General features: G+C 40.3%; 2 protein-coding genes across 2 annotated transcripts in view; one reads left to right on the top strand and one right to left on the bottom strand.

Annotated features, from left to right (window-relative positions):
- The window catches only part of lmbr1 (limb development membrane protein 1), a 43902-nt gene extending 34505 nt beyond the window's left edge, over positions 1 to 9397 (top strand). Inside the window, exons 13-17 of the mRNA XM_036520762.1 lie at positions 1543 to 1616; positions 1859 to 1949; positions 2711 to 2777; positions 7462 to 7623; positions 8246 to 9397. Coding sequence (XP_036376655.1) covers positions 1543 to 1616; positions 1859 to 1949; positions 2711 to 2777; positions 7462 to 7623; positions 8246 to 8331 — 480 coding nt within the window. The 3' untranslated portion in view covers positions 8332 to 9397. The remainder of the gene's footprint in view (positions 1 to 1542; positions 1617 to 1858; positions 1950 to 2710; positions 2778 to 7461; positions 7624 to 8245) is intronic.
- A 6301-nt stretch (positions 9398 to 15698) lies between these two features.
- Positions 15699 to 24284, bottom strand: rnf32 (ring finger protein 32). Its single transcript, XM_036522897.1, has 8 exons — positions 24207 to 24284; positions 22760 to 23039; positions 22518 to 22660; positions 21153 to 21185; positions 20926 to 21050; positions 20496 to 20604; positions 16751 to 16918; positions 15699 to 15920 (listed from the first exon to the last, which is right to left on the bottom strand). The coding sequence occupies exons 1-8, from the start codon at positions 24210 to 24212 to the stop codon at positions 15699 to 15701; spliced, it is 1086 nt and encodes a 361-aa protein (XP_036378790.1). The 5' UTR covers positions 24213 to 24284.
- Positions 24285 to 27259: the final 2975 nt, after the last annotated feature.

Here is a 27259-nt window from a genome sequence, read left to right as displayed (position 1 = left end):
TTGCGTCCCTCGACGAAAGACTACCAGCAAAACCAATAAAACTGCTATTAGCAGCTGACCCAACAGCGTTAGAGAAAAAGAAAACTGTGTTTAATATTTCATAATAAAAAAAAAAAACAACAGTATCCAATTTCCCACTTTTCTGACCTTTGACTGAAAACATCTAGCTCCTTGTCAATTCACAGATTTGCACAGAAAAGAAGAAATAATCCAGTCCATTATGAGTTTTTTTTTTTTTTTTTTTTTTTCTTTTTCTGTGATTATCCTTCATTAAACTACCTTGAGGTACATCAAAGCGCAGGACGGAGCGCACCTGAAGGAACTGACTGGGCTCTGTATCCAGTAACGACGTGCCACACGCGGCTCCCGACTCTGCCCCGGCGCAGCTGCTTGCGAGCCGCTAATCCCAGAAGCAACAGAAACGCGCCTTGTTTATGAATCACACGGGCCGCGCTTGCAGCGGGCGCTGATGAACAATCCGGAGTAAAATGAAAGGAGGCCCGGGAGTTAAAAGGGAGTGTAATGAGAAAGCTTCTAGAACTTTGATTCACGTTCACTATTAATAAATGACATCAGATCTTGTGCGGTTAAGTCCCTGAAAGAGAGCGCTTTTCCATTTGATTCCTACGGTAAGTAGAGGGATGACAGTTGCATAAAGGCATGAAACAACCTGTCGTTCTTTTTCCTCCTTTCTGTTTTTTTTTTTTTTTTTTTTTGCGTGTGTGTGTTAAAACGCATTTAATACCAGCCTCCCTGTGGTGATGAAGTTTTTGCTCTGTGTAGATACAGCACTTCAAAAGCAGCTTATCCTCTGGTGTCTTTTTGTGAGTGTGCAATACCATGGACAATTCTGAATCTGCCGCTTTCGGAACAGAGTTCCCCGAAGCCAAGTGAAAAGTTGTGTAATGTAAACAGCAGTAGTGCCAAGAAGCCTAACAAAAGCAAATATTTATCACTTAACAGCACAAGATAAGGAGAGGAGGTATATTTTTTGCATGGACTTCAAAAGAAAAATCCAAGTGTTTACCAAAGTATTTGTTGTTTTTGTTGTGTTCTTTACGGAGAAGCATTCAATCAGTACGGCCTTTTATCGTAAGGAGTATGCCTTTTTTTTGTTTGAACACCTGTTCAATTATAACGTGATTAGCAATGATTGTAAAAAAAGGGGGTTTATTCATCTGTTTCAGTTCTTAATTCAGCCAATCTGGTACTACCTGTCTGCATTGAAGGGGGAAAAATGTATTAAGGGATTACTTTTCAGAATATTTTCTTCAAAACCCACCCAAAGCTTATTCACTCCTGTTTTCTAACAGTTTCTACAGTATTATTCAGTTTTGTGATGTGTAACATATTTACCTAAAAATCTATTCATTTTAAGTTTTTATGTTATATTAAATTGTATCAAAGGGATCCCTTCACACGACTCTATATTCAAGGGTATAGTATGGAAAACATCACTCTCATTTGCTGTGAGTTTCTTTGCAAGACTGATATGAAGCTATATTTTTTCAGTTAAAGACATTCCTTCTCTTCTTTTTCCAGGAGCGAGGGATAGGAAATGCCTCCTTGTCTACGTTTGGAGTCGTACAAGCAGCTATTGAAATCATTCTGATGTTGTATCCTTCCATCAGCTTGCATGTCCCCCTGTCAGCTAGTAGCCATTCTCCTCATAGGCCCAGGACCGTGTTATTTACACCAAGGATAGCTTGTCGAGCAGCTTCCGGGGGTTGGGGGGAGAAGAAGAAAAAAAAGAAATGTGTTTTGTTTAGCTTCTCTTTGTGATTTTGAGTAAGCGTAAAAAAAGGGAGGCTGTGCTCCCCCCCCTGCATAAGGGGCGTCTTTTCCTTAATTCTCACAGCTACCTAATGGTGTCCTCTGTCGTCGGCTTCTACAGCCTGCGCGTCTTTGAAGGCCTCACCCCGAGGAAGGACGACACAACCATGACAACGGTAAGGCAAGGTAGGCCCAAGGTGCTGATGTATCTGGGCCTCCTTCTGTTTTCTTTTTGTTGCTTTCTTTCTCCCCCTCTCTTCTACTCTCCTTTTCTGTGTTCGCACAGAGCAGCTCTGGCATCCCCCTCGGTAAAGTGTCCTGAATGGCTCGTTTGATCTGACCAATATTTGTTTGCGAGTTGCGTAAGCGCAAACTGGAAGATTTTCATAAGGCTGAAAGGGCGGGAAAAGGATGTTTTCTGTTTGGCTTGCATGGGGCACTATTCATTTGTAAATGGACTGGGACGACGGGCTTGTTAACTAGCCGTGACGATTCAGTGAAAGGACTTGTCCACAAAGGAAAGAACCTGGTAATGAGCAACTTCACAAGGGCTAATTGCACAATCTGTGGAATCTATTTACTCTGAAGTGTGTGTGTGTGTGTGTGTGTGTGTGTGTGTGTGTGTGTGTGTGTGTGTGTGTGGTGTGTGCATGAGTATTGCTGTGTCCCTTGTCGTTCTTACCCACAAGAAGGCACTACATCTGCTTGGGCTAGGTGTTATATGTGATACATTATTTTGTGCTTTTGTACTGAAAATCATTGAAACTCACTATGGACCGATGCTTTAGATTTCTATACAAATTGCCTTATTTCCAAACCAAACCTTTGGTAATGTTTAACATTTTGTTTAATGTTAATTATGTGTAAATGTGAGATTTGCTGTTTTTATACATATTTGTATTAATTCAAAACACTATTCTTTCTTTCTCTACATCAGATCATTGGATGTTGTGTGTCAATCCTTGTACTCAGTTCAGCATTGCCAGTGATGTCCAGAACTCTGGGTAAGTTTTTCAGGCATCAAGCAATCTTGTCTGTCCCCATTAGGCTGATGTTCTTTTGTACGCCTATGGTGATCTTGACCTGCGTAAGTATAATAGACTCATTTTCAGTCAGCATTCACTCATTGACTCTATGTTTGGCACCTTCCTGAGAAGTGTACTGTCTAGATTTGCTATAGCTCAATCACCGCCCAAATGCTGATATGTCTTGAAAGCCATGTGATTGCCTACAGGGGTTCTTTAACATAGAATCCTATAGCCAGCACACCATGAATGTCAAATAAAAGGTAGTACTTCTTAAACATGCTTGTTAATTGATGTAAAACAGTATTGTTTAATATTCAAAGTTTGGTGGTGATTGGTCTGCTTTACATCTGGTATATGCCCAGAATAACTACACTCTCAAGTAAATGCAAGATTTTGTGTCTATGCATGTGTCCTGAATTTGAGGTTAACTTAAAGGTTAAATTTCTTGTCAAGATGTTGCAGATTCACAGTTTTAGGTGTACATGTTAGGTAGCATTCTTTTGTGCAGTCAAAAAATCTTAATCTACAGATCTCCAAAAAAAAAAATCTAATCTTGGAGCCTGTCCTTGGGACCATTGTAAATGGGTTTGGCCTGAGCTCTCAGGTTTGATGTGACCTTTGTCTTGCCTGGTAAATGGCTGAAAAGCTGAAGCTCTCCCAAACAAGCTGACTGTGAAGGCTGAAAAGATGACCACAGCCCTCAGCTGTTAATGTTAACAAGTTACATTCCTTAATAGTTTACCATAGAGATTTGAAAAGAATGAGCAAAAATGACAGGATGGCACAATCACAATGACAACTAATAAATGTGAGGAGAGCAGACACAGCTGTTTAAATAGCATTAACAGTGTGTACAGGAATACAGTGAGTCACGGGGGTGCTTTACAAAATATCAACATGCACTGCCTCACAGGTTCTGCCTGCTGACATTGAATAGATGAAAAGGAATAAATACATTAAACGGATTCCCAGAGCCTCCCCACAGCATGTGAAAGGCCGTCTGGAGAAAGCATTGGGGGGCGGGGGGGGGGGGCTTGTGTTTTAAGTGTGATGGGAAAGGTAAACTGTGGAGTGTTACTGCTTTAGCCTTTGTGCAGAGAATTAACTTGTCACAGTGTACTCTGCAGATTTTTTGCGCTCAGTCAAAAAGGATATTGGAAGGAATTCCAGACAAACAGTAGGGAAAAAAAGAAGAGTTCCTTTTTGATCATGAAGTAAATTTTTAGTAAATTGATCTATGTCAGAAATGAAATGAAGTTGTTATTTTTTTCCTGTGTCTATCACTCAGTTCAAGCTCAAGGTTTAATTTTGAAATGGAAAATATTCAGAGAGGACATCCAGAGATGTCGGTAGATCAGGAGCTAGGTTTGAACTTATCACTCACTAAACTGACCTGTAAGGTTTGCTGAAGGTATTGTTTTTTTGTGTACAATCAGCCTTAGTTAGTTTGGAATTCCTTGGAAAGTTAAAAAAAGACAAAAATCAGCCTGTCTTTCACGTGGCAGAACTGCACGCCACCAAGAAATATGCCTCATCATTTTCATGTCAAACCCCCTGTTGAAATGATCTGATCTGATCTGAAAAAAAAGTTTAATAAAGATTTGATAATTTAATAATGACTTTATTATTCCTGGGGGGAAATGCTGAATTTATAAATTACGAAACAGGCCCATAAAAAAGTGAACTCATACCAACCATTACTGATCGATCAATTTAAAACCGCCGCATTTAAAACAGGTCCATTACGCAAGCTTTTTAATTTCAAGCTCCAGTAGCCTGATCAAGCCCAGTATGCGCTCGCTTTCCAGAGCAGGCCCGGTAATGACGGCATCTGAAATGCTTTCACAAACACTTTTTTGGTGATCCCTTTATTGGCATTTCTTGAAGCCCACTGAGATCAAAACCTTTCCATCAGAAATTCATTTCACGGAGAGATTGTTGTAAGATAATCCTGCAGTATCGATTGTGTCCTCCAACCCTCATATAAGCAATTTTGTTAAAGGCCTGTGATGTAGACCTAATGCTTTGGAAGGCTATAAATATGTATTTTTATAGATTGATGAATCGATTAAGTAATTTGATGATGGTGCAACGGTTTTGGGAGCACGGTCAAAAAAAAGGGGGACAGTGCTCGAATGCATTTTCTGAAAGGTGAGGTCTACAGGTGCTTAGCTTTTTAAAACTATGAGCTGGATTTTTAAGGCTGTTGAAGTGAAGTTTATTCCTCTCCTGGGGAAAAGAAGCATTTGATTTGCGGTAAACCATAAAACCAGGGCTCTTCAACCCTCTGCTGTAAAGCATACAGTGCTTACGTGTGGAACCTTGCATACAGAGCGGAATTCTGCATGCGCTGTACTGGTTACAGCGCTGGACTCTATGAACTCTATCAGCTATTGTATCTCTAATAATGTTTGTTTAATGAATTAATTAATAGTTTTCTGCTATTTCTGAAAATTTCCAGATGTATACATAGGTTACAAAATGTGTGCAAGGCCCAAATCATGCTGAGTGAATCAAAAGTGTGACCCATGGTATTGATGAATAAAGAAGAGTGGAACTTCTGGGGCTTGGACATAGTGCAGTATTCAACCCCTCAGTACTAGGAAGGTTATTCCTGGCTTTTTGTAGCAACAGTGGTCATCTTGTTTTGTTTTGGAGGCTAATGCAGAGTGTTTGCTATTCGTGGACTTCCAGTTTCAGTTGCTACTTCATGGACAAAAGAAAATACAGACCGCATTCCTCCTGGTCACCAGTCCAGTCCCGTATGATGCTGTTGGTGATAAACCCAAATGTTGCTAGTGTAATTGTAATTTCACTGCCATATGATATGTGCAGTACATCGTTTGTGAGAGCAGAGCGACAGTCACGCTCTAGGCCAGGACTGAGACATTGTCGCATAACCTCAATGGTAAAAGAGGCAGCCGATTCCAGAAAAAAAAAGAGCCCGGGATAAATAAATAGGAAACAATAGGGTGTTGATAGCTCTGCAGGCTGTATGTGATCCTCTATGACAGATGGTTTTAAATTGAAAACCTACTCAGTCTCGCGAAGTCACAGCGAGGAGGCAGCCGACCACTCAAGGGAGTGTGGTTTTCAAAACCTTTCTCCATTCCTGTCAGCAGGGCTCCTTGTTAGGATTGTAGGGGTCTTCTCAGAATGGCTTGCACCAAAAAATCATGCATTCCATGCCTCAGCTCACACTGTTGCGAACCATTGCTTTTGTTCACAAAGCTGGAAAAATGTGTATATGTATATATTTTTTTATTTTAGTCTTTTGGTTAATTTTTTTGTGGTGTGACACAACATAGATGTGAATGTGTGATAGCCTTCAACTGGCCTCATTTGACTGTGTAAAGTACTTTTTTTGTGGGGGGGAATCCAGATTTCACATTTTTTGAAGTAGTGTTGAGCAAATGAACCTTACTTGGTGTGAGTTTGGTTGGTTAGTTTCCCACGTATGGCAACTTTCAGTTACCTTTGATCATTTGATCATTCTTTTTCTGATCGCGTTTCCAAAAAGCATTGAGAATGGGCAAGATTATGCATCTCAGATGATACACTTGAAGAAAAGGCTTTTTTTTCGGGTTGGGAGGGTTGATTGTGATGTTCACCTGATTAATCCAGACGTGGGCATGAGTTCCTGGGCAGCATGAAAGAGAATGACTGATCGTTGCCAGCCTTAAAGGAAACCAATCTGTGGCGAGGAGGTTAGCACAAGCCGTCGCATTGTTGCTTAAAACCTGCAAGATTGTGCCTGTTTATTGTTTGAGTTTGAAATATGTACTTGAGAAGTTGACTCAGGTGTATGCAGGTGACTAGGAGCCCATTGAGGCTCACGGTGTTTAAGGTGTGGTTCACAAATTTCCCCCCCAGTTCGCATGCCAACCCGAGCCACGTGTGGAGCTCCATTATGCTCCAGTTTTCCTTTGAAAGAGCATGATTAAGTAGAGAGGTAAAAAAAAAAAAAAACGGAGAATGCTAAGAGTTTGGATTCTGACTGCAGTGTTGTTATTTTTTAGTAAGTAATGACTTTCAGGTAGATAATAATGACATTCAGTGCTTTTTGATCGGCCTCTAGGGTCAAGGCGAATGTGTTATCTTCCCTCCCTGTTGTCTGGAATAGACAACTCTCCCTCATTTTTCAGATGCTGGTGTTAATCAGCTTCTGTGTGAAAGCTGCTCTTTCAGTCTGTGAGTGTGCGTTCTTTTAACAGTGTCAGAGAGGACAGAGAGACTGAAACGGCTCCTCCTTGTACAGGCTTCTGTTGAAGATGAAGCGTTTGGCTTGTTTTGCCAAGAGAGATTGAAAAAGGAACAGCTGTGTCTAAGCCTCCCTCCTTGGACATTAATCTGCATTTTTGTCTGTTGGATTTCTAAATTCCCTCTAATTTCCCTGGATTTACTTTCTGAACATGAAAACTGATATGATAAAGTAGTTCCTAATACTGAGGTAAAATACTGAGGTAAAATGGTTAAAATATGAAAGTATAGTTAAAAATGTATAATTTTTAGATTCTGAGTGATATGAAAGATTATTACTAAAATAATTTACAAAAATAAGCATTATCCATTTATAGACCTGTGCTTATTTAATTCATGGCTATTTTATTCATGGTTCATGGTAGAAATTTACATATTTTCCCATGACTTTCTTCCACAGGAATTACAAGGTTTGATCTGCTCGGAGACTTCGGGAGATTTAACTGGTTGGGAAACTTCTACATCGTCCTTTCTTACAATCTGCTTTTCGCTGTGGTGACAACCCTCTGTCTGGTTCGAAAGTTCACCTCTGCAGTTCGGGAAGAGCTCCTGAAAGCATTAGGTACAGCACCGCACATCCAAATCTGAGTGTATGATTTAATTTTCATTACCTTCACTCAGTGGTTCCTTATGTCACCGCTTGTCAGGTCATTTACATTACATTTACATTTATTCATTTGGCAGACGCTTTTATCCAAAGCAGCTTACAAGTGAGGCAGAGTAAAAGGCAAGCGAAAGCCATACATGGAGTCACAATATTAGAAGTATTGGAATAATGCATAACTGACCAAAGGTGAGTGTTACAGGGAGTTGATGGTAACAGGCAGCGGGGCTGGCTCTACCGAGTGGCTGGGTCATGGCGTGTGCTGTTATAGCGACATTAGTTGCTGCGGAGAGATAGTGTTGATTCCTGTCAGACCAGGACCCAGAGTGACAAAAGTGGATGAAATTGCGCCGAAACCCGGCCGTGCCTTCAACCGATGTGTGACAGCAAGAAATAAGCTCTGTAGCTTGTTCTGACAGGTCCAGCTCGCCTGATGTAACCAGGGGTTCAGGAAATGTCAGACAGAGCCAATGATCTCAGCTCCACCACCCCCCCCACCAGCTCCCCAACCCCCTGCTTCCTTTAGCTGACATTAAATGGAAGTTTAAATGAGATTTCCTCCTTATCTTTCCTCGCCCAGGTCTGGATAAATTGCACCTTTCAAACAGCCCCACGGACCCGGAGACGGCCAAGCACTCGGCGAACGGGCACCAGAAGTCTCTGTGAGGAGGAGCGGAGTGTAATCTGCGGCGGCAGAAGGAGGAGAAAAGGGGGGGTCGGCATCCACGACATTCCACCACAGTCCTCCCGTGCGAGGGGTGCGACTCGGCTGGAGCTCGTGCTGACTCACCGCCACCGCCACCGCCACCTCCAGCCCCGGCCTGATTGTTTGTCTTGTCCATAGCTCTCTGCCTCTTTCTCTCCGATGCACATGAGCCAGCTGCCCAGTCAGGAAAACTCGGAAGGCTTCCTGTCTTCCTTCATTTGGGGACTCAAATGCAGCTTCGTAGACGAGAGGCTGAAGAGCTTTTCAAAAATGTTCACGGATGCTTTTATCTTGTTGTTCACCTTTTTTTAATTGGCTGTTTATACTGCCACATTTGCCCTTTCTGCTGTTAAGTTCATTATTAGTCAACGTTCTTTCCTTTTCTCACATGACTGTCACAAACCTCACGTCACAGTTTCTGAGCGACACCCTTGTTCTTTGTGTAGTATTTTGCGAAAGCACTTAAAGGTGTTACTTTAGGAAAGCTTGTAAATAGTCCATGTATATGTTCACTTTCAAAAATGTATGCATAGTTCTTCTACACAGGTAATGTCGTAATGTTCATTTGCAGTGGTGGAGTGCATCAGTGGTATATTAGTACAATGTAAATACAGGCCTAAGAGATGAGAAGACAAACGTAAAATTGACTACATACCACATTTAGATTATTCCTCTTTGTGTGAATGAGGTGAGGAGATTAACCCAGAAAGTATCAACTCAACCAAGCCATGTCTAGCTGAGATTTGTTTCTGGAACTGTCTCAGCATTTGCAATGATGGCTATACACTGTGTTGTTGTGAAGCTTTGCAGTTACAATTTTATGGATTCATGTGATTGATATATGAAGGTAATTTTAGTATTGGGAGCTGCCTTTCTGTGGAAATGTTCTAAATTTATGCCTTATATTTGAAAAGGATAAAATGTGTACAGTTACTCAATGGAATTTTTTTATTTTAAAGAAACTGATTGAAATTGATATTTTTAATGTTAAGGGCACTACTATCTATTAAAAATATCTTCCTGTCAGCACAGACACTCAACCACTATCACTCTAGCCCCACAGAGATAGGGTGGATACAATTAGAGACACTATACAGTCCATGTCAATTTCTGGATGAAGTAGTACACTGAGGCAAATATAATCTTCATAGTGTCTTTACACAACTCTAGCCTCACTTAAGCACACTGGCTTCCTTGGCATTGTTTTCCCTAATCTCTTCAATGCATTTTTCATATTTTCCCCATAATGATGAAGGTCTGGCTCTGCCTGATGGAGAGGAGAGCAGAGCCCACATCCCAGATTTGCAGTGAAGGTCTTCCTAAAGGCAGGGCCCGCTCGCTGGGATGGAAGGGCTGACTGGGGGCAGGCTGGGAGAATTGATGGCGTAGCTCTGACAGCAGGCAGCAGTGAGGCATTGAGAGCTATTCTAGGCAGAGCCCTGGTTGGCACAACTGTAATACTGATTAATGCCTTGGAGTCCTAATCAGGTGACTGGAAAGCCACTTGTTTAAGGGAAAGAGATTTTCTTCTACTTTGGAAATGGTATTGATGCAGTTGAACTACATAGCGGATTGAATTTTTTTCTTCTTTTTTTTGCTGTGGGTTTTATTTCTAAAGTTTTTTTTTTTTGCTGATGTTGTCTGATAGTTCTCATGTTATATATAGAAATAAATAAGTAATATGTTTTGCACAACAACAAAAGGTGACGGGATATTCAGATAATAGTGCCACAGCAAGGTTATATAAAAGGTTTTTTTACAGTGTTTTGCTAGTTGGCACAATATTGGACATTCTCTTAAGTGGCCTGATACACAGAGGTGTGCTTCTGCAATGTGTAAAATGTTTAACTTCAAAAATACATGATAATTCTGTTCACTTATTTTAGTTATCATCTGTGGATCAAGCATCATAATTAAGCATCATTAATATCCAACATAAAAGGTATTTCTTTGTTTAGTTACAGAATGATACAGATCCATTTATATCTGTAATGAATAATTATAGAATACCATAGCAATGCTGCTTCAGTTCAGTCCCATTCCAAGAGTATCATCAAAGTTTCTGTGCTAGGTGGGGGAAACCTCCTGTAACAATATCTCCTGGGCTATAAGAGAACATTTGAACCTCTGCAGTTAGAAGCGAGCACCCACAGAGTACTCAGCCAGTTAGCAAATTACTGTTTGTTTGCACTTGACACGTCTCGTTTGAATTTCCTGTGTTACAGCTACGTGCAAACCTGAATTGGTTCTGTATTTCAGGCTAAAGTTCCCCTTTGATTGAATTTCGTTTTCTGAGCCTCAGTGTCCATTAGCTAGCTGGGAGCTCACTGAATTCTACCACTAGGCTGACTAGGATGCAGAAGTTACCCTTATCTCTGTCTTGTGTGTGGGTGTGTCAGTCAAAAGACAGAGAGGCGTGGATCACAACTGGGCTCATCCAGTGCAATGTTAAGTACTGTACATCACAACAGTGGCAGACAGTTCGCAAATACAGCCGTTCCTTCTGCCCAGTGTTGCAAACAGGCAAGACTGCAAACACTTTGATGGATATGATTACATATAACTGGGCTTAGCAGGGATTTTTGTGGTCTGTTTGATACAGAAACAGGATATTTATGAAAGATTTGTTAATTCATCCAAATAGCTAGGTAGTTGGTTAAGTAGCCATGTTTGAAGACGTTAGTAGTGAATTTTTTGCCAGGCCTGCTTGCTTTCTTACACGCACACACATGCAAGTCATTCAGACATTATTCACAATATCCATCAGTAGAAAGGTGTACATGGTTACAGTATACTGTTTTTATGTGTACAAAAAAATCCTCATTTTATTTTGTATTCCAACTACATATACATGCAACTACAGGACAAATATTAATATGGTAGCTGGAAAAAAATCTCCCTCCCTCACAAGTAGATGACGTTGTGCCCCCGTTCATGTTGAGAGTACAGAAATTAGCTGGCCCTTGTTCATAAATACTGCCACAACGTCATAGCATTTTCTGCTTCTCTGAGGGTTTTTCTGTCTGCTTCTGTTTCAGACAAACCTGTGAAATGTAAAGCTCTATATGAGTTTGTCAGTTTTACAATCAAAGGGAGAACTATCTGCCAAAACCAAGGTGATGTGGTTTACTTGACTCTTCATATTAAAACAGTCCACACTGCACCACACAATCAGTGAATGCTTTTTCCAGCCCAGTAATCTGCATTCTCCTAGGGAACATCTTTTGGCCTTTTTGTAACCGTGAACTCACCGTGTTTTCTTTCAAATTAATGTAAATGTTTGTGTGATAAAAGATGTGCAGTGCCCCAAAAAATGTCCCAAGAGACATATTCTTTATGGGAATACTTGGGTCTATAAATGGAAAATTTAGCTAAAAGGTTATTCTAATCCTGAACATTATCACAGCACATTCACTGCTCTCTGAAAATACCACAGGAGCAATTTGTGCAGTGGTATTTAGACTGCAATTCTATTCATTTTATCAAGTTTTTTTTCCTCCAATTTAACACAACAATAAAACTATGGAAATGTGAATAGAACGATATGATCCTGTTTATCGGTTTAATGTGGTTCCAGGTTACCAACTTACCAAAGGTTCAGTACTCCAAATATTTGCTCGAACACTGATATTAAAATTGCTCAAAGGAGGAGCTTTATCCTTTTGAATCTCTCACAGTAGTCATTATAAGTCTTTAGTACAGTACAATCACAGGATCATTTTGCTGTAACCCTTGCATTGTGTGTGGTTATATTTTGTGTTATTGTTGAATTTTACCTGAGTAGTAATGCATAAGTTTGTTCCCTGTAAACTATTTCAGTTAGACTAAGCTGTGTTACACATATTTTGATGATCTCTGATGAATGATTCTTGTAAATGATGTTATATGTACATATAGATATTTCATACTCTGATTTTTTTTGTATCATTTCAGTGTGAATAGTGGGCTGTTGTAGAGGGCCCATTGAGGATCCATTGTAGATGAGCCTGTCTCTGGTACCGCAATGTTCTTTGTATCTCAGAATTCACCTCTATATGCCTTACAAGGAGGATTTCACAGACGTTTAGTTCTGACGTTTCCCGTTTGTGCGTGTGTGCCTGTATGTGTGTGTATGTATATGTGCATGCCCGTGTGTGTGTGTGTGTGTGTGTGCGCGTTGTTTAAGACAAATTCACTGTGAGACATTCTAGCAACTAAAACAAATGTGATGGAATTCCTGACACTCTGAAAAATGTTCAATGTACAATTGCTATTGGAGGGAAAAATATTTAGCAAAACATATGAATATGTTCATTTAGAAATTGCAGCACTTACTCGATTTATGTTCTTTATATTACCAAATTTCTTTGCAGGACAGAAAGAGACAAGGAATGAATACATTAGAAGATACAGTCTAAATCCAAATATTTGCTTTTTGACAATACTGCTGTGTTCCACCAGTAATATTTGTTTGTTTAGAGTGTTTCATACAGAACTTGCCTGTTTTTGGTTACTGAATTCCATTTCCACTTTGTTTGCCCACACTTCTGTTGAGGTCTGTAGTTTTTTAAGGGCTATATTACACGTTGTGTTCTTTAAAAAATGTTAACATGTTAAAACCACCAAAAGAAGAATTGTAATTCAGTGGGGGAAAAAAATCCTGCAAATGCCATGTTGAATGTGAAAACATAACTGCTACCTTTGGGGCATAGATGGGTTTCTTAATGTATGTGGTGCTTTGTTTTGGTGGTTTGTGTATTAAGAAAAATTAAGAAATTGACATTATCTTGGGAGACTTTAAAATATATTTATGCAATTGAATTGTTTCACCTGTTTTCATGTTTGTACACACAACCTTTGTATGTAGACATTTTGATGGAAAAAGTAAACTATAAGTCAGAGGTTACCCTTAATATCTGAGAAAGAGGCAGGTGGAAATTTAAACCTGTATATGTCCGTTTTGAAAGCCTCATCATAATCTTCCATTTTTACCCCTAATGATAGTTGTCAAAATTGACAGTAGTTGTTTTTCAGAGTGTTTGTGTCTCATTCATTGGAGTTTGTGTTATTTATTTTTAGGGTTGGTGTGTTAGTACCATGCTCTGGACGGTGTCCCCTCCATGATAATAAAGTGCAGTTTTTTTTTTTTCTTTGGATGCAATCATATTTGGCATTTTGAAGTGACAGATCACGTACCTCACAGTTTAGAGGCGTGGTTCAGTGATACTGTGAACGACAAGCATCGACCAAAACGCATTCATTCCGTGGCCTAGTATGAACGGCCAGTCAGGGCTTCCCTGGACCGTGATGCACCTGTCACCTTTTCCCGCACTCGACGTCGGTCGAGGAAGACTGCGTCGGCTCCGTGCATTCAGAGGGCGAGGGGCTTCCCACCCGGCCAGGGAAGTGCGCAAATGAGCTGCCTTCCGTGTGCTGCTCGCTTTATTTCCCAAAGGGTACAAGAGCCCCGGCGCTACATGCAGAAACAGTGAAATCGCAAGACTTTTTCACTTTGTTGAGAAAGCACACGGACAGTCTTACAGTGGCAGTCCTCTTAGGTTTATTTTGTGTTTTATTTTTTCCTTTTTTTCCCATGCAGCTCGTGAAATAGACGCAGTCAGGGCCTGTTCCATGCAGAGGAACAGTTTTGGTTGCCTTACAGTATTTTCTCATTCAGTGTAGTTTAGGTCAGTGGAACAGCCTGTAGGTAAAGCAGCTGTTGGTGTCTGTTTCTGCATGTTACTTTTTTTTTGCAATGTACGTGAATGTATTTTTTATGATGTTCATTTCCCAATTGCAATGTTGTTGTTTTTCCTTTTTGTCAGTTTTTGTTTGGAAAAAAAGTTGAAATACTTGTAATTAGTTTACATTGTGTATTTTTCAGTTTACAATAAAGTTTGTGACTTGTGACAGTTGTTGACAGTTGACATTTTGCTCTTTGTGCCTGTTTACTCCTCAAAGGCACATTTCATTATGCAGTAGGCTTTCTTCTCTGCTTTTCTCCTTTCCTACCATTCAGATGGAACTTCAATGAATTAATGTCTTCTTGTTTATTTACACGTTCTATTAAGGATGGTTTCCTGCAAACGATGATGCTTCATATACATTGTTGACTGCATATTTGTACAAAAGAGGGTTTACAAAAATTCCATTGTAGCTACTACATGTTCACTTGGGTCTAGCAGAAGATTTTCCCACCTTAGTCTGAACTCTGCGTTGACCAGGAAAAGTTGACGCTGGCGTCTTTTGCTCCTTCATCGCAGGAGTAGATAGGAGATTTATAGTTGTGTCAACACCCCTGGAAAGGAGACTGTTTGCTGTGCGGCTGTGTATTCCCACAGTCCTTTGTGACACAACTATGGTAACCTTTGAGGCGCTGGCACCACACAAACTCAAAATGAATGAGAAAGCTGTTGCCAGACGCAAGAATGTGACACTTTGCATAATCGGTTAGCTGAAAACGATCATACGAAACCAGAGGCAATAAAACAAAGCTGGCTCACGGCATACCTGCAGTATACAGAAAATGAATATGTGGGGGTTCAGATGGTGAAATCGCTTCTTCCAAGGCCTGGCTCATTCTGAAACCAGCTGTGTCATTTCCCAACAATGACCAGGAGCCCACATCAGTGGAACAAATTGCCTTCCTTCCATTGGGGATGGTGATACAGCTCTTGGTGCACTATGACTCACTTGGGCGCCTACAAATTACTCACAGCTTTAGGGGGATGTGCCTGTGCTGTGATAGTGTTTGCCTCCTAGTGAATTGTGGGACTTGTAGTGTGGAAAACAGTCATGGTATGTGTAAATGCATTTGGCTTACCCTATGCTCTTGTGCAAGTTCACAAGACATGGTTTGACCACATACTGTGTAGTGATGCACAGTATATAAAAAAGTGTTTATTGCTTACACAATTCAGGTATTAATTATTTAGCTGGAGGAAACATATTGAGATATGTTAGCAATGCTAACATGCAAGTGATTTACCTAATATAAATGTGTAGATTCTAATTGTTTTAGGACTTCCATGAATACTATCTCTGTTATAATGACAACCAATGATCTACCGGATGACTTAATGATATATAGTCACTTCCCAATAATCGCATATTCAGTACAACTGTGTAATATACATCTCATATACATTTGATGCCACTGACTTTATTTTCTCCTGTAATTTACATACTCTGATTAACTGTGTGGCGTCACACCAGTCCCACACGTACTGAATCATAAGGGATCAACAGCAGTCTCTTTTGGATGTACTGAAATATACCCCCTGTATGATATTAAAGCAAGACCTGACCACCTCTACCCCTGCATACACACACTTCTCTTAAGGTGGGGTCAGATAGTTATTTTCTGATAGCGGGATCTACACAGAGGGCACACTGGTTGGTCCTCCAAGCAGAAGCGTTCGAAGGCCTCCAGACAGCAGAGGTGGAAGAGGTGTGAGCAGGACAGCAGCAGAACCGGCCTCCCCTCCTTCTTCCTCTCCCTCGTCTCTGTGCCGGAGGCACACAGAGGGGCTAGGCAGATGGGGCAGTCCTGAATATCCCGCTGCACTGCCTGGAACACCACAGAATGGGCACGCCCCACCACACGAGACCCTTAGATTACGTCTGCTGTTCCATTTGGATAACAACAAGCAACTCAGCTGAACGAACAAATGATATTCTGACATTTAATTGGTCATTTCTTAGGTCCTGTCCTCCGCCCAAACCTTGAGGCTTGAATTCAATGGATATTTTCTCATTTGCATGTCACCCTTGTTTGACGTAATGGATTTATGATTTTTTAAATGTGGTATTTATCACCTAAATCGTTCGGGCCAGGTATCTACAGTGCAATTAATCTCCAGCGCAGAGACAGCTTCCTTTACTCAAAAACAAATGGAGTCGGTTGGCACATGTTTGATTATGAGGTTGTAACATGTATAGTGTTTACCCTCATGAGAGCAGTCCTTGGTAAACAACCCTCAGTGCTCCACACTGTGTCAAGGTTAAGCAACTCCTGCCCTCTGAATGACCTTTTAAAAACAGATAATGGAGGGCACTTTTTTCCACTGTGGATGATGCTGTTCGATGGGGTGAGGAGACCAATTTGTTTCAGACAACACATGAAACGGAAAATACCCTATTATACCCGATTATAATATTTGCATGTGGCAGAAAGTGGTCTGTCTCTTTCAATGTAATTGGAGTATTTCAGTTGTTCATTTGGGAAAATAAAAAACAACAGGACAACCTGGCTGAGTTTCCTGGACAAGGGCTGGCAAGTTCATGAAATATGGCTATGAGGTGAACTCTGACAGTATTAGTATCAAGAAAATGGAAGTCTTTTAAATTGATGGTTTTAGATATCACTTTCAATTGTTTTATAGTAAGACTGCAGCGTACCTTTTCTTGTATTTTCTGCCAGTCCTCTTCTTTTAAGTCTGAAATGTGGTGTTTTTCAAAGTCATGGAAAACATTCCTACTTGATGCCACAGCGCTGTCAATGGCTTGCAGAAACTCCTCGATGTTGGTGTTACAGGACTGGACAAAGCTGTCATTCAGCTCCTGAAACTGATTGGAAAAATGTTTTATTCACACAACAATTCCAGTGAGTGGGATACAACAGAAGGCTGTTTATCATTAAGTATATTGTTGTTTGAAGTGAAAACACATGGCCTTGAATGGATTTGAGTTTCTTCATGGACTTGAAATTCTTCATTATACACTTAATGCAAATACTTTGCCAAGAAAATTTAAGACAAAATTCAGATCAAACTTAGTATGTCTTGACTACCTTAATCTGTTACAAAACAGGGGAGCAGTTCACTGCTGTTGACAATCACACGTGATCCCTCTGACCAAAACCTGTTCATGTCACAGTGACATCACAAGAGCTTTATTGCTGTGTTTTATCACAAATTAAACAACTGTTAACAATTAAAGTGAGGTTTACAGCCAACTTCTCCAGAAAAGACAAACAAAATGAGCCCAGGTGAACTTTGTCCACCTCCAGGGGGACTTTTCAAAGCAATCCATCTTGGTGTCAACAAATTGCCTCCTAATGTGTTGACTTATGGTAGGACCTCGAGAATAAAATGAAAAGCTTGGTATTTAGAGCGTATCAATGAATCGGTTGATAAGTTTTTTTTTTGTTTTTTGTTTTTTTCACTGGTGTAACATCCTCCCAACCCTGCTGCTCGGTGCCACTGCCAGTTAGCAGCAGAATGATAGAATGTTTACCATCTCTGTGTGACAAAGGAAGACCACAGGCGGAACAAACCTCAGCGCCATTATTTGGTCTGGTTAAATCTAAATTAAAATGGCTGGAGAGGTCACATGGGAAACAGCCACAATCCCTTACACAAACGCGTCCAGCTACTTCCTCAAATAACTGTCAATATGATGGGCGCTGACCGGGGGTAAAGTGATGGGATGGGATGGGATTTAATTGCTGCCATAAATAGCTCCACCACAATTATGTGACAGGCGCAGGCAAAGTTTATAGGTAAAGATCAAAGTCATGAAGGATTTGCGTTGTGGAGGACACTTCACCCTCTGCACACATTATGATGCCATTTTCAGTCTCGTCTGGTCTGAACTATGAGGGCACTCACATTTATTACGGCGCTGGGGGAAAAAAAAACAAGCCTGTCCCCAGCAATATGTCCAGAACGTCCTCAAACACACGTCTGGAGTTTAATTCTCTACCATTATTGATGGTCAAACTTAATATAAGTCGGTAGCACACCAAATCTTAAAATCAACAGGAAATTCTAAACATTCATAATAAACTCATAATTCATAATAAACACAAAGCCAAAGCTACTGAGCTCTATTCATGCTTGAGCAATTCTAAGCATGCAATTTGTAAAAATTCTCAGCTGAATTTCCCGTTGGGTAGGGTCTTACATTAAATTGGACCCAATTTTACACCTTTTACATCAAAGTGACACTCGTGCTCATGTATGAGCTAAAAAAAATTCTGAAATCCACACATATAAAATATGCAACCATATGATTTCTGTCCTCAGCGGATCTTTCTGGCTGGAGACAGTAGACAATGCACTGACAGGCTCATGAAGGGACATACAGTTTTCCCCAAGCTGTGCTGGTGCAAGTGGCCACCGTGCCTGAGTTACTCTCACTAGGACCCCCCCAGCCGCCCACCCACCCCAGGACAGACATGCTGAGGGAGAGGATGAGTTTGTCTCACTAGAGGGCAATCTTCCCTTTCACATGCACACATACAGCTGGGATTGTTGGCTGTGGTGTCAGAGGGCACTGCCCAGCAGGTGCTGTTGGCCACACTGAGTTGGAGGAACAGGGGATACTCTTCTGTGGACAGCGACGATCAGCCAATCAGCTATTTGTTCACTCTTTTCTTTCAGATAGGACCCTCACTGACCAAAGTCAAAGCAACATGTCTCCATGCAAAGTGCAAAATCTCATGTACCATAGCCACACATACAATTTTGAGAATAAATCTGAATAAAAATTTAGCTTACTGAGAGCAGCATGATTGGAGTACAGGCTGCATTTAACAATCTCTGATCTCTGGACAGCAAGTGAGTGAAATGTGAACTGTACAGAATTTAATTAAAATGGCAGTGCTCATACTAATTTGCAAGCATCTACCACAATATGCAAATAACTCTTACAATTTCCTCTGTACCAGAGATATAGGAAAACATGCATTCTTTCAACAGACTTATATCCTTACACAGTTATAGCTCTGTTAAATTAATGGATATACTAGCAATACATTTTATGAGAGAGTAAAACTTGAAAACTACTAAATGAATTTTGTACACAAGTCCTCAGATAGATTACACGAGATTAAACTGATTACTAAATTAACATTTTTTATTACTTCTTCTCAATATGTGAAAATTTGCCTTGATTTTTTTCCTCCATTAATTGAAAAACTGAAGGCCATAATAAACGTTTGTCCCGATGCGCACATGTATTAAAATGAAAGTCGTTTCAAATGAGGCTCAGCAAACATTCGGTGTGAGACACTCTTTGTGCTTTCACTGGAATGTCCAATCTGTTTGACCAAAACACACATTCCTTAATTAGGTCACAAATAGTGTGGGATTCACACGGCTTCAAAGGCCCTCCTCAGATCGATGATACCCTGGCCCCTGTTCGGAGCCCACCTCCACAGTCTTGTTAGGGCTGCTATATTTACTGCTGTCAGTCAGCTTCAGTGTCTCTGCGGCTAGATAAATGAGGAAGACCTTGCTGGAGTACAGTTCAAAAAGGTCTTTCTCAATGTCTTCAGAAAGTCTCCAGTATGTATCTTGTTAGCTAAATGTACTAAATTGACAGAAAGTTGTGCTTAATTTAAAGGAAACACAAAAAAGGAATAGATGTGTGTGTATGTGCGTGTGCGTGTCTGTATGCATGTGTGTGTGTGTGTGTGTTGGGGGTGGGGGGGTGAAATGCTGCATAACCCTACTGCAGTGATGACTATTAAGAATTCAAGTAATTTTAGTAACTATATCTCAAAGAGTCTCCTGAAATTAGAGATCTGATTATTTATGTATTTATTGATAATATCTTTTGGGATGGGAAGAACTGAAATAGTGGAATGATTCTCAGTGTGTTGAAATCTTACAATACTTTCTAGAATCTCCAACTGTGCATTAGGCTTGTCTCACCATGACAACCACTGCAGTCAAACAGGAGCCCTGAGTAAGATAAATCCTTTGCAATCCTTTGATACATTCACATGCAGCAAATGGCTTTTTTCCACACTGTAAGCATCACAGTTCACCACAGCAAAGTGGGAGCCAATTGTAGGATAGGTGTCACTCCACTGATGTCATCTGAGCAACTCACAGTTGCCTGAGATCTGTGAGTCGAAGGGCGTCTGGCAATGATGAGTTGAGGAATCCATTCCAACATGCCCACTTCTACCCCAGCAGAACAAAGCCAATTTGTTCCGCTGTTGCAGGTTCCTGGTGACTGTCGGCTGATGACATGACTGGCATTGAATTCAGACCATAGGGCTCAGCCTGCACTGTGCTGCCAAAGGAGTTGTTCCAGAGCCATCCCTTACAAGTTTCTTATTAGAATTAAGAAATGACGTAAAACAATATGACATGCTATTACTACATAGCAAACGCGAAAGGAGGGAAATTACCTTTCCTTCAAAGAATTTTCTTCTTAAGTGTTTGTCTTTTGGAGGCACCGTCTTCCTTATGTCTCTGTACCACTTCCGAACCACATACCCACGCCAACATGCTTGAATTCTGTGACCGTGGTGAAAAAAACAAGCAAGATAATAAGTTCAGGAGTGATGACGTACAAAACTATTACAGTTTTGAACACAGATAGCAGTTTTATTGCAATAAATAAATCGGAGGGTAATATTTGGCATTTGTGCACTGTGGCCTGGCCATCAGAAAGGGAGCTACTGTGTTTGGATAAACCACTAAAACAGCACTTTAACTTGATCATTTAATTTTTTTTTTCCAGCCACGATACTATTCCTGCAATCATCACAGCATTACGCAATCCTGTCATGTAGAAATAATTGATGATGTGTAAATGGGGTGATGACAGTGTACTACCTGATTGCACACTTCTGTCTGTAAAGACGCGCCCCATCGTGAATCACTCGTGTCTCGTATTGCCTCCTCCTGCACATGGGGCAGCACTTCCTCCCAGAAAACTTCTCAAATGCCTCTAAACAGACCTGTGTGAATGATATGAGAGTAAGGACTCTTTAGAAGACATTAAGACTAAGCCAAGGAAGTTGGATTCGTTTGAACATTTTTTGATGCCCTCTGTGACTCACCCTGTGGAAGACATGGGAGCAGGACAACAGAACCTGCACAAGACGAGAAGGTTGTGAGAACCTGTGCCAATTAAATGGTTAAATTCCATTAATTGTTTCTATGTGCCTCAACTGTTTAAAAAACTACATCCTGCAGGGCAATTTCACGTGATAAATAAATGCGTCTGTCTTCGGCAATGCTCTGAAAATGTCCTCTTGCCCTTGTGTGATTCAGAACTTTCCACTATCTCTGTAACCCCAGACACAACAATACACACTCGTCAAGGTAAACAAATGGAACAACCAGTGATGACAGACTACAGCTCTAAACACATCACTAGATCATCCCTGATTATTCTTTCTCCCAATCAAAAGTTAAAACCATCCGTGTCTCTCCTAAAATAAACATAAACAAACATTTTGATTTTAATTATATTGGCATATTTGAAGCTGCCAAAGCCCCCGATAAATGGTATTGGAATTCGATATTTCTCTAAAGTGTTTTCATATGCCCTGTGAGAGACCTGCTCGTGCCATGAGTGATGTTTTCTCTGAGGCAGTGAGAGACAGTGGACTCCAGCTGGGAGAGGTGGGTCTACTCCAATCTACCTGGGAGTGATTCTTTTGTCGTCTGACATACAGCTGGTGCGGGGAGCTGGGAAAAAGGGCTACATTGATTTCTCATTGTTTTTGGCCTGACCACGTACTCCATCACCAAAGAAAAGGGCACCCCACAGTGCACAATCTATATCCAGCAACTAGACAAGCTATTAGTCTGGAGAGAATGTTGCTGTTGCCACCACAGCCAAGACCCACGGGCATAATGCTTCTCATCTAATAGTTCAACACTGAACAGTTTCAACTTTAAAGGTGCAGCTAAATGAATTCTCCTCTCAAATCTACAAATAAACACATATACACTATTTCTAAGGTTTGCAGTGTTCTGGAAGTGCAGTGGACATTTCAGTAAGTGAAAATGCATAAAGAAACCCATCTGAAGTTTAGTATGAGCAGTATGCAATTAGTATGCAATTCTGTGCATGCTAATTCTGTTCTGTGCATTCTGTCTTTGCACCTCAAACCAATATTTACAGGTGCTTCTATGACAACGCAATGTTTTGCAAGGCTGCCTCTTCGGACGTGCATTTTTCTGAGACTGACATGTTAAAAGGGCTACAAGGGATATGCGAAGACTGAGTGACCCTTACAGAATCACACTGATACCTACATCAACACATCACAGTTTAGTTCCAAGGCAGTATGGGTAAATTTGTACAGCGCGCAGACACAGGTCAGGACATACAGAAACCGGCGCTGCCTGAGGGTTTTGAGAATGTACAAAGTGAATCCAGTTGCTATGAAGACATAATAACAACCGAGGAATACCTGAGGCTGAAGTCGGAACTCCTCTCTGCAAATCACACACGGCTGACTGGAGTCCCCTTCATTAACTGACCTTAACTTAACCCTATTCCATTCATCCCCAGTCAGAGGCATCGGAAGGGCTTCAACCAAACCAAGTCTCTGAGCTACAAACACAATCAAAATTGAACAAAAAATCAAACAAAACCAGGGACACAAACAGAATGACAACACCACCATGCATAGAAAATGTTTCCTTACTGTACCCATTGTCATTGGTGGAGGACTGGGGTCGAGTACATATTCTTCCTCCTGTTCTCCATCATGTTGGTGAAGATTTTTTAATCGTGTACCACTGTTTGAGGCAGAACTATTACCACATGTCCGTGAGGGAGGTTTCCGGTTTCTCCTTGGGTTCCTATGCTGTTTTGTCACAGCAGCTGTTTGCAGCGACAGACTCTGTAGCTCCAAATTTCGCAGTATGTGGTCTTGCAAAGCAGCAGCTGTGATAGCCATTTTTGCTGTGCTTGTTCTTGAACTAGCATGCTGTTAGAAACAGGAGTACACAAAATCACAACCATCCAACTAGGTTCTCCATTACTATTTGGTGTAGCATACTATATCTGCAGATCTGAACAATTTGCTCTGGAGCGCTTTAGCCATTCCTAATAAGAAAACATAGTTATACAAATAAAAATCATGAAGAGAACAAAGTTATAATCATGGCAACAACGTAAAATCTGAGGTAGCAAAGTACATCTACTAGATACCCCTCGTGCTGTTGTCACATTAGTCTAAAGGCCGTAAAGGTGCACCTACATCATGACGAGTGCTTTTTGATTGATGTTTAGAACATAATTCACCTGTGACATTGTATCTTATGGTAACGTTAACAGACTTTCTTACAACGTGGAAAAATATTAATGCTAACGTTACAACAATAATATGCAGTACAATGATATTCCTTAGCTGAGCGCAACGCTGATCAGAAGAGAAATCATTTTCAGATATTACACTTCAATATTCACAGTTCACAGATGCATTCCAAAGATGTAGCTTATCATAAATAGCATCTAGACACTGTTGTTTTATCTATGCATGTGTTCATGCCAAGTTAGACCATTTATGATGCAACTGGTGTTAAAATAAGTGCATACATCAGTACAACTACCACGTAACAGTAACTAATAAGCATACTGTCTGTATGTGTACGAGCTACTTCTCAGGCTTGCAATAATTCAGATATCTAGCGAGGACCTTTAATGTCAAGTAAACTACCTGTAGTATTAGCTAGAGTTGGCTAGCTAGCTAGCTAACCAGCTACTGTAGGACGCAATGCAGATAATCCATCTTCTAGAACATGTATGAAATATTTAACTGGCTGACTAGGACATTAATTGTGCACAACACCACAAATTTCCCTATAACTTGTTAACTTTACGTTAACTAACGCTGATGGAGGTAAAGAAATGTTTGTATCTAGCTACCTATCTAACTAGGCAACTAGCTCACGCGCTAGCTAATGTGAGCTACCTAGCTAGAGTTTGCTAGCCTGCTCCTGTTTGACCTACAGCTAAAAACAATAGTACCAAAGCAAATCGGGTGTCAATAAATTATATTATTCGCTGACGAGCTAAATAAAAACTGTAACCGTAAAGAGCAAGAACTGAACTTAAAAAAGAAGCGAGAAACAAAATAAAAGAGAAAACAAACCTGCATTGTGTTCTGTCAAAGAAGTGTTTACACAGTTGCTAAGCAACTGAGTTCCTCCAGACAACGTGTTTCTAAGATGTTCCTCCCAGGTCCCAGGACTGTGGAAATAAAAGACGGAAAAGATAAAACACAGCTTTTGAAAAGGAAAGCAAAGAAAAGAAGAAGGGAGAATAGAATAAGCAAAACACAGACAAACTCTCCATTTTCCAATTAATCTGTACTGTTTATCTGAATAATTTTCATTTTGTTAAAATACCTTCTAGGATTAATCCCTCACTGGTGATAGCACAGTGAAAATAAATTGAACAAAATATTTGCTCTTGGGAACTATTCTGAAGTTGGCTTGAGCCAAAGGTTATAGAAATAATGAACCTCTAAGGGGGAAAACTCTAACAAATATTTTATTAATATTATTGTCATGACAATGGGAGATCATTCAGAAACACCCATTCCTATGAGAGCTGCTTCTTATAGAGGTTGAAGTTACACTATGGCAGCTGGGCCCCTATCTCAGCAGCCAGTTTATGTTTTGCTTCACATTGCCTATGAGTGATGCTGCAGAAGGTATCTGAATGGCTGCTCACGACTTCTTTCTGTACACATGATCAGGGAGTCTACATACCCAAATAGCTGACATGCACCATTACATGCTCAAGTGATTCTCTAATTGTTCAATCTAGTAATGCTGCCAGGTGTCCACATTTATTTTGCTATTATGATTAATGACTCGGTGGGTGTTTTTCCCCCATAAAGTGTGTAATTTTATTTTCAGGCTCATTACAACTGCATCTAATTTATAAACAGCATCTCAGGGAAACACTCAAGAGGTGGCAGAGTGTTGTTAAGTAGACCAGCACCACCTAACACTTACACCCTGATAAGGTCAATGACATAGAAGGTGGTTGCAGCAGTATTCATTTATATTCCTATTTTTTATGTGTCATCACTGTGACATTACAACAAAGTAAGCTCCGTCTTACTCAAAATTGAGTCTATATTAAATGTGAAGTGTTTTAAAATGAGGTAATTTGTGTGTATTGGCACAATGTAATTCACAGTTAGAGATACTCATGTCCAAATGAAACACGCTTGTATGCGTTTGATTGAAGCAAGAACTAGCGTATTAGTTGTTATGAAGAGGAACTAACCGTGTTGACATAATGAAACTTTGATGTAACGACACAACAAAATTGTTAAACATGCACTAACCTGTTGGAATAGGGGTTTTCAGTTAGGCGAGGGTGAAAAAAAAAAACAATGGGAGCTGATGACAGATTTACAAGCAACAGCTTTAGTGTCTTTAGAAGAACCCATTAGGGTTGCAGCACCAAAAAGGGGGAGTTTGACCTGAAAAGGTGGAGTTTCTTGCTCTCTTAAGGACAACTTTGCTGTTGATTGTAAAAAAAAAGCAACAGCAGATGACCTGCCCTTGTCAGGTCACTAATCACAACACTGGACTGTTATTTGTTGTCATCTGAGCTGATTTTAGGTGCCCATGGGCTATGGCAAAGTCATACCTGAAGTTTGTCTGTCAGGCTCCGAGCAGCATTTTCCTGAGATGTGGAGATCACTCAGAACGTTTTGGAAATGTTAATTGCCTTGAGACAAGGGGATGGTGCAATGGGAAATGTTATTAGGCATTATAAATGTGTGATGAATCGAGATGCACATCTGCTCCGCTCAGATGGCAGCTAATCGTTAGGATCCATAAAAAAAGAGAAAGATCTTGTCTGGCTCACTGTGATATAATTAATTAAAAGGACATTCTGTGTCATGTTCTCCCTGCTAATCACTGGAACAAATTACATGACATAATTAGACCCTCCTCCCTCTACTCTGCTGGGCACCGATGCTAATGGTGCAGGTATCCTTGATGTGAAAATATATTCTTTGCCAGCCTTACTTAATCACAATGACTACAAAGAAGATATGGAGTGACCAAGCCGTGAGTTTATATTTGTAAGTGAGTGGAGTGCATTATTGCTTATTTGGTAATGTTTTTAACAGACCTAGAGTCATCCAGAACAAAAAGGTTCATTTCCAGGAAGCTGTTAGGTGATACTTTGTCTGTACCTATTCATCAAAATGCAAAATGTGTTTTATTATATTAGCATAGAATTTAGGAATATGCAGAAAATAAGATGCATTTCTGACCAGATTACCTTCTAACCCTATCCCTAAGGACTTCTGACAACAAAAAAAGAAACATTTTGTAGAGCAACATAGTTTCTTTCTGCTCTGAAAAACTGTCAAATTTGCTTCAGTGATTTGATGACTGATCTTCAAATTATGACCATATAGTTTCACACCAGCTCTTCTCACCAGTCCATTGAAAGCAAACCATTGGAAGACAAGTCAAAATAATGGTGTTACTTTTTTAAAACAAAGTTTGGAAAAGGGTGCTCATTGGAAACAAGACTTCAAAGCACACCTTATTTCAGTACGATGAAACCTTCTGTCTTGCTGCTCTTGGGGTTACAGGGAGCACAAACATTATTGTACTACATGAACCACACTTTAAATCAGTCCTAGGTGCATATTTTGACCGTTTTTTCTCAATAAGAAAAGCTTTAGATGTTAGAAAAACTTTTTGTCTTTCATTCAAGAAAGGTCACTTCACCTTTACCACATATTGTAAGATAAACTGTAATAAAGGGGAAAAATCCCATGGTTGTCAACAAAAGTAATTTAAAACAAAGATGTCCATTCTCAGTTATTAAGATGAGGAAAGTCTCTTAGATGGTCAAGGAGAGCCTACACAGGTATACACAGGATGGAAAAATCCTTTTTGTGGTCTGATGAAAGTCATTTTTGTTTGTTCAACCATGCCATGCTATTTGTCATGCTGTGGTGTGTGTCATTTAAAAAAATGCTTTTGACTTTGATGTAAAAGAAGACTCACCAAAACAGATGGCTGAAGTAACAACCAGGGATGAGCCCTGTCACTCAAAGAAACCCTCTAAGACAACAAAATCTGACTCATGCATTGGAGGACACTCGTGCATTTTCAGGGAAAAGAAAATTCAGACCAGGGCCTTTAACGGGCTCAGACA

This window comes from Megalops cyprinoides, chromosome 2 (genome assembly GCF_013368585.1).
Source record: "Megalops cyprinoides isolate fMegCyp1 chromosome 2, fMegCyp1.pri, whole genome shotgun sequence".
Taxonomy (NCBI): Eukaryota; Metazoa; Chordata; class Actinopteri; order Elopiformes; family Megalopidae; genus Megalops; species Megalops cyprinoides.
This window is presented reverse-complemented; position numbering and strand designations above follow the sequence as displayed.

Coding starts and splice junctions, on each gene's coding strand:
- rnf32 (XM_036522897.1), bottom strand. Junction 22,661..22,759: donor TCCTCCACCAATGACAATGG/GTACAGTAAGGA, acceptor TTGTGTTTGTAG/CTCAGAGACTTGGTTTGGTT. Junction 21,051..21,152: donor GCTCCCATGTCTTCCACAGG/GTGAGTCACAGA, acceptor TCATTCACACAG/GTCTGTTTAGAGGCATTTGA.